The sequence below is a fragment of the Arabidopsis thaliana genome, chromosome 3, assembly GCF_000001735.4.
Source record: "Arabidopsis thaliana chromosome 3, partial sequence".
NCBI lineage: Eukaryota > Viridiplantae > Streptophyta > Magnoliopsida > Brassicales > Brassicaceae > Arabidopsis > Arabidopsis thaliana.
The window spans coordinates 7,651,351-7,664,139 of record NC_003074.8 but is presented as its reverse complement, the minus strand read 5'-3'; the positions used below and the strand labels follow the sequence as shown (position 1 = coordinate 7,664,139).

Below are 12,789 nucleotides of genomic sequence, written 5' to 3'. Positions count from 1 at the left end.
TCTTGAAACCAAAAAGTAAATTGTATTACGTGAAAACAATCATCAAAGCAGAAAAGCTCTTTTGTTAAAAGTATAGGCCCATATTGTATGGCCCAAAATAAAAGCCATTTAATGGGTTTCAGATTTACGGCGAGTCCCCAGAGAGTCCACCATCTCGTGGAGAGGATCCTCTTCGTCGCCGTCGCTCGGAAAACACACGCCTTCAATTTTTCTCCGCGGAATGCGATCGAGTGCCTTGGTAAACTAGGTAATGAGTCACAGCTAATTCTGCTTACGTCCCTGTGTTGTTTCTACGATCATGAATTCGAATCTGCTGGATTTTGCGTCTCTCTGTTGAAATTGCACATAAGGTGCTCGACGAAATGTTACTGATTCTGATTTTATCTAATTTATCGAAAATTCAGTACTTTCGATTCATCAGTATAAATCCATGGTTCTGCTTATGTACTTTTCAATATACATTCACTGATTCATTGTTCTTTGTGTAGATTAATCTCTGCTATGTCGAATTGGAGACATAAACTATGGAGAAAATTGAGCTCATTTCAGAGAGCTAGTTACTCAACTACATCTTCAAGAAACAACAAATTAAAGCTTGATGACCTTAGAAAACTCCGGCCAATGATTCTAAAGAGAATCGAAAATCGAGCTAAAGATTACCCGGTTAAAGAGATTGTTCCTGTAGCTGAAGAAATCCTTATAGCTAGAAAGAATCTAATCAGTAACATCGCCGCTCTTCTTAAGGTGTTTCCTGTCTTGACATGCAAGTAAGTTTCAAGTTCTTTTTCTTCTTGAGTTTAGTAAATAAAAAGACTCTGCTTTAGTGCTGAGGCTTGTAGAAACTTTTCAGATTCTGTTCAGAAGTGTTTGTTGGCAAAGAAGGACATTTGATTGAGACATGTCGTAGTTATATACGGCGTGGTAACAATAGGCTACACGAATGGGTTCCAGGTTCCATAAACGATATACTTGTGCCAGTTGAATCCTATCACTTACACAACATCTCTCAAGGTGTTATCAGACACCAAGAGAGGTTTGATTATGATCGTGTTCCCGCAATCTTGGAACTATGTTGTCAAGCAGGAGCCATCCATCCTGAAGAAATCCTTCAATATTCGGAAATTCACGATAACCCGCAAATCTCTGAGGAAGATATCAGGAGTTTACCCGCTGGAGATCTCAAATATGTTGGGGCAAACGCTCTTATGGCGTGGGAGAAAGTGAGAGCTGGTGTGAAGAAACTATTGCTTGTTTATCCTTCAAAAGTTTGCAAACGATGTAAGGAGGTTCATGTGGGTCCGAGTGGTCATAAAGCTCGGTTATGTGGTGTGTTCAAATATGAGAGCTGGCGCGGCACTCATTACTGGGAAAAAGCCGGTGTGAATGATTTGGTACCCGAGAAAATGGTGTGGCACCGGAGGCCTCAGGACCCAGTGGTTCTTGTTGACGAAGGGCGGAGTTATTATGGGCATGCCCCTGCTATTGTGAGCCTTTGTAGCCATACCGGTGCCATTGTTCCTGTAAAATACGCTTGCAAGATGAAGCCCCAAGGTTTATCTTTTTCTTTCACTAATCCAGTTCCAAATCTCGAAACGTAGAGTAGTATAAGTATAACCACTGGCTTTCGTCCGGTTATGTGATTGGTTTGGTCTTTGGCATTACTGTCTATTTTTGAACCAGACTAAGCTAAACAAAATCGAGGTGTTGTAGTCTTTTTGTCTATTGGTGTTCTCTGTACTAAACCTTCAAGTCTTCAACCACATGAAGTCTCTTTTGGCGTTTTGGGAATGAACTCCACATGAAATTAACTCCATGTGTGATACAACGTTAATGATAATTTACAGTCTCATAGGTACATGCATGTTACCAAAAGTCATTTGATGGGTTCAGATTCTAATTTTCTACTTCTTTTTTTTCTTAGTTAGTAGGTACTTATAATTAGGGTTTGCTTACGATAATATAGTTTTCTATTTTGTTGTCAATTTTATTTCTTAATAAAATATGATGTAGCTTATGCATTTGTGTAAATCTTTTAGTTGAGTGTATATGTAACAAAAAAAAAAATACCATCATCATAATCTCGATTTATATATTTCTAAGTAGATTGTAGATAACCCAATATAATAAATATAACCCACCATATGATAATACAAGTTATCTCAATAAATGTAACCCAATTCAAAGCAAACAAAAGAGAAAGAGAAAAGAACAATATAAATATGTTTAAGGTAAATAGCCCACCATATGATACTCGTAATCGTAATCTCAATAAATATAAACCCAACTCAAAGCAAACAAATGAGATAAAGAACGAAGAACACTACATTTTTTTTAAGTAAATAATTCACCGTATGATAATTCTTATCTCAATAAATATAACCCAATTCAAAGCAAACAAAAGTGATTAAGATAGAAGAACACTACATACTTTTTCAAGTAAATAATTTACCATGTGATAATCGTAATGTCAACAAATATAACCCAATTTAAAGCAAATAAAAGAGATGAAGAAAGAAGAAGAATGTTCTATCTAAGCAAATAAACAATCAATGTAAACAACCATATGATCATCACAATCTCAATAAATATAACCTAATTCAAAGTAATCAAAAGAGATAAAGCAAAATGCGAGTTTGTATCATATTTAATATAAAATAAGAAAGTAGGAAGTTTATGAGTAAAAGTTTAACACAAGTAATTTCTTATAATTATATTATTAAATTTTTAATGTCTAGTTAATAAGAGTTGAATATATTATTAAATCTACTCTTTTAGGAAAATAATGAACAAAATATAAGGAACGAAAACTTATGTCCAAATAGTTAAATTTTTTTTTTTCTTAATGTTCTTTGGCCTATAAATAGGGTCACTTTGTTTTCCTTGAAATATAAACTGATTTCTTACTATCGCCCTCTATCTCTCAAATAATCCTAATTAAAATTATTGCTGCGCCGAACCCAATGCATAGCTCACTGAAAACAATGGCTCCAGCAAAGTTGGAACGACTATGTGTTCTCTCATTCTTTCTTTTTTGTGCAACAGGTATTCTCTTATTCCTTCTTGTCTTTTAATTAGTTTCTCTTGACATGATTTACTGCTCAGAAAGCTTTAGTAATTATTATTTTTGTGGTTTCTTCATTAATAATGTGTGTTGATTTTCTGGTAGTTTCTTTTTTGGCCGACAAAACATTTTGAATGGAAACGAAAAGTGTTGGAACTACAGTTTTTTGACAAGTTGTTCCGGCCAATTTCTGATGGCTCGTAGAATTATATGTTCATAGGTTCTATGATTGGGTGTTATGATCATATTCTCGTTGTGATTATATCATGAGATTCAAATCTCTTATTGTGCAGCCGCCTTGGGGTTGATTTCATAACTTAAAGTAAGATGTCCTACAAAAAGGATCGTTTTTTTGGGGTCAAAATGATTGTTTTTAGAATTTGTTTTTTTTTAAAAAAAAAATTGGTGATATCAAAATTTAAAACGGTCCTACGAAACAAGCATGTTAGTATGTAAATTGATGATATCAAAATTTAAAAGCAGTAGTTCAATTGCGATTTAATGTATAATCTTGTGTCTAAGGGGGACTCAAGATGGATATTTTGACTATATTACAGAAAAAAAATGCTCAAATAATTAAAAGATTAGTGTTTAAGAAGATATGAAATGGTTTGACAAAAAAATAAAATAATAGACAATGATGTACGACACTTAATTTTAGGTTTTCCTATGGTGTATTGTGAAAGAGTTTGTCCGGTTAAAACAGGGATTTTGTTTATAAACTGTCACAAGGATCATTCTTTGTAAACTGTTGATGGAAGTATATTTTCAAAGACTTAAGCTTTTATATATAGTTTTTGGAACAGAATCATTGGAGTCATTGCCTGAGGATAAACTGATACTGAGAGGGTTGAAATTTTATGGTTTCCATGGAGTGCTTCCAGAAGAGAGGGAATTGGGTGGTCTGTTTATCGTTGACATTAATTTGTGGTTGAGTCTGAAAAAGGCCATTGAATCAGACAACTTAGCAGATACAGTTAGCTTTGCTGATACTTTTAGGTTTGTATCTTTAGATCATGATGTGCATAAGTATCAGTTATGTATCCAATGTTTGAATTATAAGTTAGTTTTGTTTCTAAATTAGTATATTTTATGATTTATTAATAATGCTATTATTGGCAGGCTAGTGAAGAAAATTGTTGAAGGGCCACCAAGAAACCTTTACGAGACGGTTGCGGATGACATAGCGTCTGAAATGCTTGAAACGTTTCCTAAGATAAATGTTATTCGAGTGAAGTTCGGAAAGCCAAATCCCTCACTAGTTAATAGCACCGTTGATTTCTTAGGGGCCGAGCTTTTCAGGAAGCGAAATCACTAAATCAAGAAACTTAATAACTCAAAGGCTTTGCATCATGCCATCCTTTATGCTCTTTCATAATCATCGTCATTGTGTTATCGATAAATATTTACCTTTTCAATAATGGGTTATTTTAAAATTTAAAAGATAAAATAAACTGAAATTCACCTAGTTTGACCTAAAATAATACATAAGTGTGAAAGTTTGTATTTGGATTTTTCTTTTTGCATATATTGAAGAAAATTTGTATGGACACTATTATCTATATATACATTTTTGCAGCCATTTTGTGAAATAAATCCTAGAGTTCGAACTTATTTACAATACCTGCCACTGGCTTTTAATTATTAGTTTTCTTTTGGCAATAAATTGATTAACAAACAAAACATATTCCAAATATATTCTAATCCCATATATCACGCAAATTTCTCCAAAATTTAAACTAGATTTCGGAAACTATTTAAAACAAAAAATATTTGACAAACCAAAATACAATTGCAATCCCTTAAAATGAGCAAAACGCAAATAAATACATTTACTATCAGTTCACTAAATCTTATTTCTCCAATATTTGAACTAGATTTTGACAACTATTTGAAACAAAACTTTATTTGACAAACTAAAATATAATTGCAATCCCATAAAATATTTATTTAAATTAGTGGTGTACCGCGGAGTTTTTTAACGGGACGGGTTTGGCGGAACGGGTTTGGAAGGATGTTATTTAATAACAATTGTAAACTATAAAATGTAAATATTTTATAGATAAATATAATTTGCAGACTTTTATATATACTAATTTTAAAAAAAAATTATCTCCACGGTATACCGCGGGTTATAATCTAGTTATGATATATAACTGATTTCTATTACGTTGGTAACCAAAAAAAAATCGATTGAGGAAAAAAGACCATTATGAATTTTGTAATATTGTATAAACAAAGATAGCTTCAGCATTGATATTTATTCATAAAAATGTATTCTTAATCAAACGTAAATAACTTTGCTAAGAAAAACGTAAATAGAATAATAATGATGTGTCATCACAGCTCCTTTTATAAGTTGTCACAAGCAATAACTCAATATTATCATATCATATATTATATTTTTGAAGATGAAGATGAAGAGATTTACTTCAAATTATAATTTAAGGTAGAACTAGAAACTAAAATATTATCATTTTAAAAAATAATTGTTGATATGTGACTTTAATCAATAACTAGGAGCGAATCCTCACTATATTTGTTGACATATAGTGTTATCCTGTATATTTTATGATTTTTTATAATTGAAAAAGGAGAATATGTAATATTTCTTTTGTTTCTTTTTAATTAATTTTTTAGAAAAAATACAAAGATTAAAAAATATATTAAAACTGATTATAAATATATTAGTTTTTATGATTTATATTTTTTAATAATTCTAAACCAATAATACTTAATTATTTGTCTTGAAGTTTAAAATTCATCAATAATAACTAATTAATAATATATATAAAACTTAAATAATCAACATTTTTAAAACATTTTTTTCCTAAAAAAAAAGTAATAAAAAAAAAAGAGTATAGTGGAAAATAAAATGTCAAAGTTGAAAATTTGAATTAGTTAATATTTATATAACTTTTTACCGTTTTAATTTTGGATGGAAATATGGTTCTCAGCTTCTAATAATTAATTCGAAGAGAGCACAAAGCCCATCCTATGGCACACGTTCCAATGTCCAAGTTTCATAGAATATCCAAATATATTATCTGTTTAAATATTTTAATACCATCATCTTCTATCGGAATCTCAAACAACAAGTTCGAAAATAAATTATCTGTTTAAGGTGACGTCATTCCCGCCACGTTCTTGTAGCTTCCTGATTTCATCCACGAGCTAAGCAAGTAGCATCCTCTTTTGTCCGTTTTCTCGTGACAACTTTACTACCTATACATATACATATACAATCACCGTATTAATATGCTTTGAATCGTCTAATCACACATTATTTGCAGTAATATATTGGTATAAACATCATTTCTTGTTTGAGCCTAGGTTTGTGGTTTATAATGTTTCATATATGGATCGGATTGCAATTTTAGTTTAATTTTCTATTTGTGTTCAGGTTTGTCACACAGATTAGTTTAAAACTAAATTAGGTGAACATATATACCATCGTATTATGAACCATCTGTTTTAGGTTCCAACTTCCAACAGCAATATCGTTCTCTTTTTGCATGTGGACGTACGTAGACAACATGACGTTTGTGAATCACGTAAATTTGTGTATGTTTTGTGTGTGTCTATTTGTTTCTTACAACGGTAATAGTAGATAGTTTAAAAAGATAATTTATACGTTATGTGAGAAATTTTTTAATATATGATCATGTAATTATTTTATTTGTTTTTTTCATAATTCCTTTTCTTTTAATTATTTTATTTGTATTTAATTGATTGATATACTACAAAAAATTCACACTCAAAAGAAAACATTCAATTTATTAATATTTAAATAGACTACTAGCATACTAGTAGCAGCACACTGATTTGGGAAAAAAATAAACATTGTTTTGGATTATGGACCTATAAAAACTATTTTTAATTGTATTTTATTATAAATGATGATTTTATGATTCTACAAAAACTATTCAATAACAAACAATTCTACATACACCATACATGTTTATGCTTAATGGTTCTATTAATTATGATGGAAAACTTTAATTATGATATACAAAACATGATGAAAAGTTATAAAGCATGCACCTTGCTGACAATCTCTAATAAATTTGTTTACACTAATCAAAAATAATTCCCATTGTGTGGGAATCAAATTCCATCCATAGATGTAAAGTTTTCGTAAACCAAAAAAAAAAACGCTTCCGAGAAAAACAACAACAAAATGTTTAGGCTCAAAAGAAAACAAGATCAAATAAAAGAAGAAGGAAACCGACAGCAACAAAATGGAAAGATAGGATTGCCAAGTCGTATCCAATCTCAATCTGCGACTCAATTCAAAGCAAGATAGGGTTTATCTATATTCCTCGGGAAACAAACTGTTTATTTTAAAATTTATTCAGTGTTCAAATACGATTTTAAAACTTTACCCACATTAATATATAATCACCAAATAAAATACATAGTTGACAGAAAAAATGACGATACGTAAAATTTTAAATACATTTCCTTGTAAAAGTTATTTCACTTTGAAGTTGCTGATAAATTGTGTATGAATGATTGAATATGTATGATAAGTTAAATGTATAGCAATTGTTTCAAGTAAAATGTATAATGCTCTTACTCTTAAGTATAATGTCCATCAATAGTTGCAGATTATGTCACAATTGATCTACATTTTGAGGCTTTAGTGTTCAAACGTTTGAGATTGGTAGGATGATACATAAAAAATTGGTGTTCTTTCTTAATTGCACCAGCTTCCTTTCTATTAGAGCGAGGCTACCTAGCCTATATTATACACCCATTGGAAAGAATCTACGATTATTTCTTAAACCCGATTCATTATATGGCTAAAATCCTTGTGCAACTCTTTAATTGTTCGAACCATTCTATATACATCACATTTTTTCTTAATGACATCAAATGAACGAGACAATGAAGATGTCAAATGGTAATTCGTTTCTGCCATAATGCCCTCATACGTGTCACAATCATTTACCTTCCGAAAAAAATATAATTTTAGTCCAACTTGGAAAAAAGATATATACATCAGCACAAGTAGTTTCTTTTTGATCAGAAATAAATTTTAAAATATTTTAATCTAATACTTCATAAGAAAGCAATATTTGCCAATGCAGAAATTAGTATATAAGGAGATGATAGGGAAGAAGAGCAAATATGCTTGAAGCTTCTCTAATTTCATAGCTCCTAACAAAGCAATATCATTTCCAATTTATAAAAGTTAAAGCCATGGCTGCATCTTTCTCTGTCCCCTCTATGGTAAGAAAACGACCCATAATTCTCCTTTGTATTATTTGATTAAGTTGAATACAATAGAATTATTTCACCAGTAAATAAGACTAACATGGAAATTGATGATCGATAAACCAAATCAGATAATGGAAGAAGAAGGGAGATTCGAAGCGGAGGTTGCGGAAGTGCAGACTTGGTGGAGCTCAGAGAGGTTCAAGCTAACAAGGCGCCCTTACACTGCCCGTGACGTGGTGGCTCTACGTGGCCATCTCAAGCAAGGCTATGCTTCGAACGAGATGGCTAAGAAGCTGTGGAGAACGCTCAAAAGCCATCAAGCCAACGGTACGGCCTCTCGCACCTTCGGAGCGTTGGACCCTGTTCAGGTGACCATGATGGCTAAACATTTGGACACCATCTATGTCTCTGGTTGGCAGTGCTCGTCCACTCACACATCCACTAATGAGCCTGGTCCTGATCTTGCTGATTATCCGTACGACACCGTTCCTAACAAGGTTGAACACCTCTTCTTCGCTCAGCAGTACCATGACAGGTAAAAGTTAATTATTAATAAAGTATTTACTAAAAGTAAACTAAGTTTAGTGGTAATTTTTCCTATTAGTCGAAACTAGAAATTAGCTGCTGCTTACTAGGATAATTAGTTTGGTGCTTAAAAATATAGTACTATCAAGAACTCATGGAGTAGTATATTATTTGTTGTTATCGGTTCGGTGTGCTTGGTTACGAAATTGCTTCTTTCGAGGTCTTACGTTACTACGTGTTCACGTTCTAACTAAAGTCTTTATCGATATATGTGACAAATGGTCTGTCAAACTAAAGTCTTTACACGTTCTAATTAAGACAAATTTCTTTCAAGTGAAGTTTCCAAAAAAAAAAAAATGGTAAGTCTTTTTTGGCACCAATACTATTTTAATTTCCAAATGAGACCATTAATTATATAATCCATTATCGATATATGTGAGACATTTTCATTAGTTTTGCATGGTTGCATGCATCCGGTTTTAATCTCAAAAGTCTAAATATAAGTTTTCAGACCACTAAAGCCATTTCTAGATGATTTTATACATTTTTCATTAGGTTCTCATAATATTTAATTAATAAAAAAACCAATATCTCTAAGTAAATTAATTACAACCATGAATATATGTATCACAGAAAGCAGAGGGAGGCAAGAATGAGCATGAGCAGAGAAGAGAGGACAAAAACTCCGTTCGTGGACTACCTAAAGCCCATCATCGCCGACGGAGACACCGGCTTTGGCGGCACCACCGCCACCGTCAAACTCTGCAAGCTTTTCGTTGAAAGAGGCGCCGCTGGGGTCCACATCGAGGACCAGTCCTCCGTCACCAAGAAGTGTGGCCACATGGCCGGAAAGGTCCTCGTGGCAGTCAGCGAACACATCAACCGCCTTGTCGCGGCTCGGCTCCAGTTCGACGTGATGGGTACAGAGACCGTCCTTGTTGCTAGAACAGATGCGGTCGCAGCTACTCTGATCCAGTCGAACATTGACGCGAGGGACCACCAGTTCATCCTCGGTGCCACTAACCCGAGCCTTAGAGGCAAGAGTTTGTCCTCGCTTCTGGCTGAGGGAATGACTGTAGGCAAGAATGGTCCGGCGTTGCAATCCATTGAAGATCAGTGGCTTGGCTCGGCCGGTCTTATGACTTTCTCGGAAGCTGTCGTGCAGGCCATCAAGCGCATGAACCTCAACGAGAACGAGAAGAATCAGAGACTGAGCGAGTGGTTAACCCATGCAAGGTAAAACTATATAATTTACCAAAATTTAACTTTTGTTTACGTATAGGTTTAACTTTTTTTTTTTAGTTATAATTATGAAGTCCGTAGTATAATTTCTTCTAAAATACAAAAAAAACGTCCATTATGATTAGTTAAAAACTGAAAATAGTTTTATTTTTTTTGTTTCCGTATTATTTGTTAGGTTCCTTATAAATCATAGATCTATTTATGTTTAAATAACGATCCTAAAAGTTTTTTCTCTAATGTTCACAAAAATGTTACAATTGGACTAATCAGGTATGAGAACTGCCTGTCAAATGAGCAAGGCCGAGTGTTAGCAGCAAAACTTGGTGTGACAGATCTTTTCTGGGACTGGGACTTGCCGAGAACCAGAGAAGGATTCTACCGGTTCCAAGGCTCGGTCGCAGCGGCCGTGGTCCGTGGCTGGGCCTTTGCACAGATCGCAGACATCATCTGGATGGAAACGGCAAGCCCTGATCTCAATGAATGCACCCAATTCGCCGAAGGTATCAAGTCCAAGACACCGGAGGTCATGCTCGCCTACAATCTCTCGCCGTCCTTCAACTGGGACGCTTCCGGTATGACGGATCAGCAGATGGTTGAGTTCATTCCGCGGATTGCTAGGCTCGGATATTGTTGGCAGTTCATAACGCTTGCGGGTTTCCATGCGGATGCTCTTGTGGTTGATACATTTGCAAAGGATTACGCTAGGCGCGGGATGTTGGCTTATGTGGAGAGGATACAAAGAGAAGAGAGGACCCATGGGGTTGACACTTTGGCTCACCAGAAATGGTCCGGTGCTAATTACTATGATCGTTATCTTAAGACCGTCCAAGGTGGAATCTCCTCCACTGCAGCCATGGGAAAAGGTATGTTAGTTTATGTTTTTAACATTTATTTGCTCACATAAAGTAACTTTAGTGAAATAATAGTGTGTTATGATAAGATTCTGCTTATAAGAACAATGAAAAGGAGTTTATATGTGACGTTCTTTATATCTTTCAACTATAATTGTTTGGTTACTAAAGATTCGTCCGGTTGGTCGAGACAAGTAATAGAGTCATTTCTATTACACTTCTATTATAGGTAATGTAGAAAATATAAATGCATTAAGTAGTACGTAGTGAAAAAACCCGGTAGAAGTAATCCAATTATAGAATATTTTTTCTTTCAAAATTAACAATGACGTTACCCTTTTTCATATATAGGTGTCACTGAAGAACAGTTCAAGGAGAGTTGGACAAGGCCGGGAGCTGATGGAATGGGTGAAGGGACTAGCCTTGTGGTCGCCAAGTCAAGAATGTAAGACATATGTTCATTACGGCGGTGCGGCCAAAGCGGTGCGGCATCTTCGTAGGAAAGCTTGGAAACCACACTATCTTCAATATATATCTTTGGACACCCGAGTAAAAGAAAAAAAAAGACAGAAACAGATAATAAATGTATCTTTGTTATTGTATTTCTCTTCTTCAACGTAATAATTGGGTTAAAAGGTTTGGGGCAATATTTTATGGGGTTTGCTTCTTTGTATGGATATTTGGAATTTGGTGTTATTGGCTTTGGTTATATGATTATTGATATTCTTATAATATTCGTGATTCAGTTTCTTGTTAGGTAGGTTGCACCGAAATTTAATCTTTTCTACTTTAAACAAGATGAGGAAGGTTGCAACAACATTCGAAGAGAGCTATGGTTTTTTTTTCACTAAGCCCGATAGACTCTTACCACTATACCGATACATGCTTACACATGATGAGAGAAACAAGATCAGCAATCTCTACCAATAAGATAACTTCCTTTTGAGATTGCATTTGCATGGTACCGAAAATGCATTTGCGTTTGAAACAATGACATTTAATTGTAATATTTTTTCATGATTTATTTTTTTTCCTTTCAATTTTTAAATTGGAAAAGAAAAAAAATTCATCTGATGCGTTTTAACATAACATAAATTCTTTTTCTTCTAGATGCTTGTCTTTCGTAAGAAAATGAAGAAAACAAAAACCCGATGATAAACGAGTTAAGATGATTTTATGCTCTTTTTTCTAATTCAATTTCAATTTTCTTGCACATTTGTTATTGTGTATGACCTAATTGCTTATACAATTTCTATATAATTTAGGGGCGCAATTTATATTGTTCAACAAATTCTATAGACCTGCCAAAGAATTCATTGTTTTAGTGTAATTGGTGGAAACTAAAGTTTAGTAGAGGTAGATAGTCGGTTGTTGCATTGACATGACCAAAAAAAAAAACATGAATCAAAAATTAAAAATTTGTAGCAATATTCATTTTGATATGGGATACATTGATTTGTCGAATGTAAACGGAATCAACCTTTGACAATAAATCAAGGAATTGGGTACTTCGCACATGGGATTAGATAACATAATTTGAAAGATTAGGGAGATCATTAACTTTTGATTGCGATATCAAGTGGGTCCTAATCCCATACGTCAGACCATCGTAATCCCAACTAAATTCCCCGCCCGGCAATCACGCGTTATATTCCTTCTTTCATTCTTTGTCCTTTTAATTACATATTTGTCGTAAATGTTTTTTTTTTTTTTTTAAATATACCTGATTTTTCATGAAATTTTGAGGATTAGGTTAAACTTTTCGGTTTAGAATTCTTTGATTATTAAATATACACATAAATGAAGCCGGCAATTTGAAGACGTGTCTTTAAATATGCAACATGCTTTGTCTTTGACAACGGACGTTGCGTCTCAGAAGCAACTTCT

At 33.5% G+C, this 12,789-nt stretch overlaps 3 protein-coding genes across 4 annotated transcripts; all 3 read left to right on the top strand.

Moving 5' to 3' along the window:
• Window positions 1–41: 41 nt before the first annotated feature.
• On the top strand, window positions 42–1,954 carry APO4 (APO RNA-binding protein (DUF794)). The gene is made up of 3 exons (NM_113069.3): window positions 42–247; window positions 489–767; window positions 851–1,954. Exons 2-3 carry the CDS (start codon window positions 502–504, stop codon window positions 1,596–1,598), a joined length of 1,014 nt encoding a protein of 337 aa, NP_188811.2. The 5' UTR covers window positions 42–247; window positions 489–501; the 3' UTR covers window positions 1,599–1,954.
• A 953-nt stretch (window positions 1,955–2,907) lies between these two features.
• FOLB3 (Dihydroneopterin aldolase) lies at window positions 2,908–4,605 on the top strand. 2 transcript variants are annotated; one of them, NM_113068.3, is made up of 3 exons: window positions 2,908–3,042; window positions 3,856–4,060; window positions 4,184–4,584. In NM_113068.3, the coding sequence occupies exons 1-3, from the start codon at window positions 2,961–2,963 to the stop codon at window positions 4,377–4,379; spliced, it is 483 nt and encodes a 160-aa protein (NP_188810.2). In that variant the 5' UTR covers window positions 2,908–2,960; the 3' UTR covers window positions 4,380–4,584. The 2 variants fall into 2 exon arrangements, with proteins under 2 accessions (NP_188810.2, NP_001319613.1); NM_001338549.1 differs by lacking the exon at window positions 3,856–4,060 and having other exon boundaries at window positions 2,918–3,042; window positions 4,184–4,605.
• A 3,481-nt stretch (window positions 4,606–8,086) lies between these two features.
• On the top strand, window positions 8,087–11,653 carry ICL (isocitrate lyase). Its single transcript, NM_113067.4, has 5 exons — window positions 8,087–8,296; window positions 8,413–8,819; window positions 9,443–10,045; window positions 10,322–10,914; window positions 11,254–11,653. Exons 1-5 carry the CDS (start codon window positions 8,267–8,269, stop codon window positions 11,349–11,351), a joined length of 1,731 nt encoding a protein of 576 aa, NP_188809.2. The 5' UTR covers window positions 8,087–8,266; the 3' UTR covers window positions 11,352–11,653.
• The last annotated feature ends 1,136 nt before the right edge of the window (window positions 11,654–12,789 follow it).

Excerpts from the sequence above, each read along its gene's own strand:
- ICL (NM_113067.4), top strand. The coding sequence starts at position 8,267 with ATGGCTGCATCTTTCTCTGTCCCCTCTATG. Across the intron at positions 8,297-8,412 it reads CTTTCTCTGTCCCCTCTATG|ATAATGGAAGAAGAAGGGAG; the intron begins GTAAGAAAACGA and ends AAACCAAATCAG. Across the intron at positions 10,915-11,253 it reads CACTGCAGCCATGGGAAAAG|GTGTCACTGAAGAACAGTTC; the intron begins GTATGTTAGTTT and ends TTTCATATATAG.
- FOLB3 (NM_113068.3), top strand. The coding sequence starts at position 2,961 with ATGCATAGCTCACTGAAAACAATGGCTCCAGCAAAGTTGGAACGACTA. Across the intron at positions 3,043-3,855 it reads CTTTCTTTTTTGTGCAACAG|TTTTTGGAACAGAATCATTG; the intron begins GTATTCTCTTAT and ends TTTTATATATAG. Across the intron at positions 4,061-4,183 it reads AGCTTTGCTGATACTTTTAG|GCTAGTGAAGAAAATTGTTG; the intron begins GTTTGTATCTTT and ends TATTATTGGCAG.
- APO4 (NM_113069.3), top strand. The coding sequence starts at position 502 with ATGTCGAATTGGAGACATAAACTATGGAGAAAATTGAGCTCATTTCAG. Across the intron at positions 768-850 it reads TTTCCTGTCTTGACATGCAA|ATTCTGTTCAGAAGTGTTTG; the intron begins GTAAGTTTCAAG and ends GAAACTTTTCAG.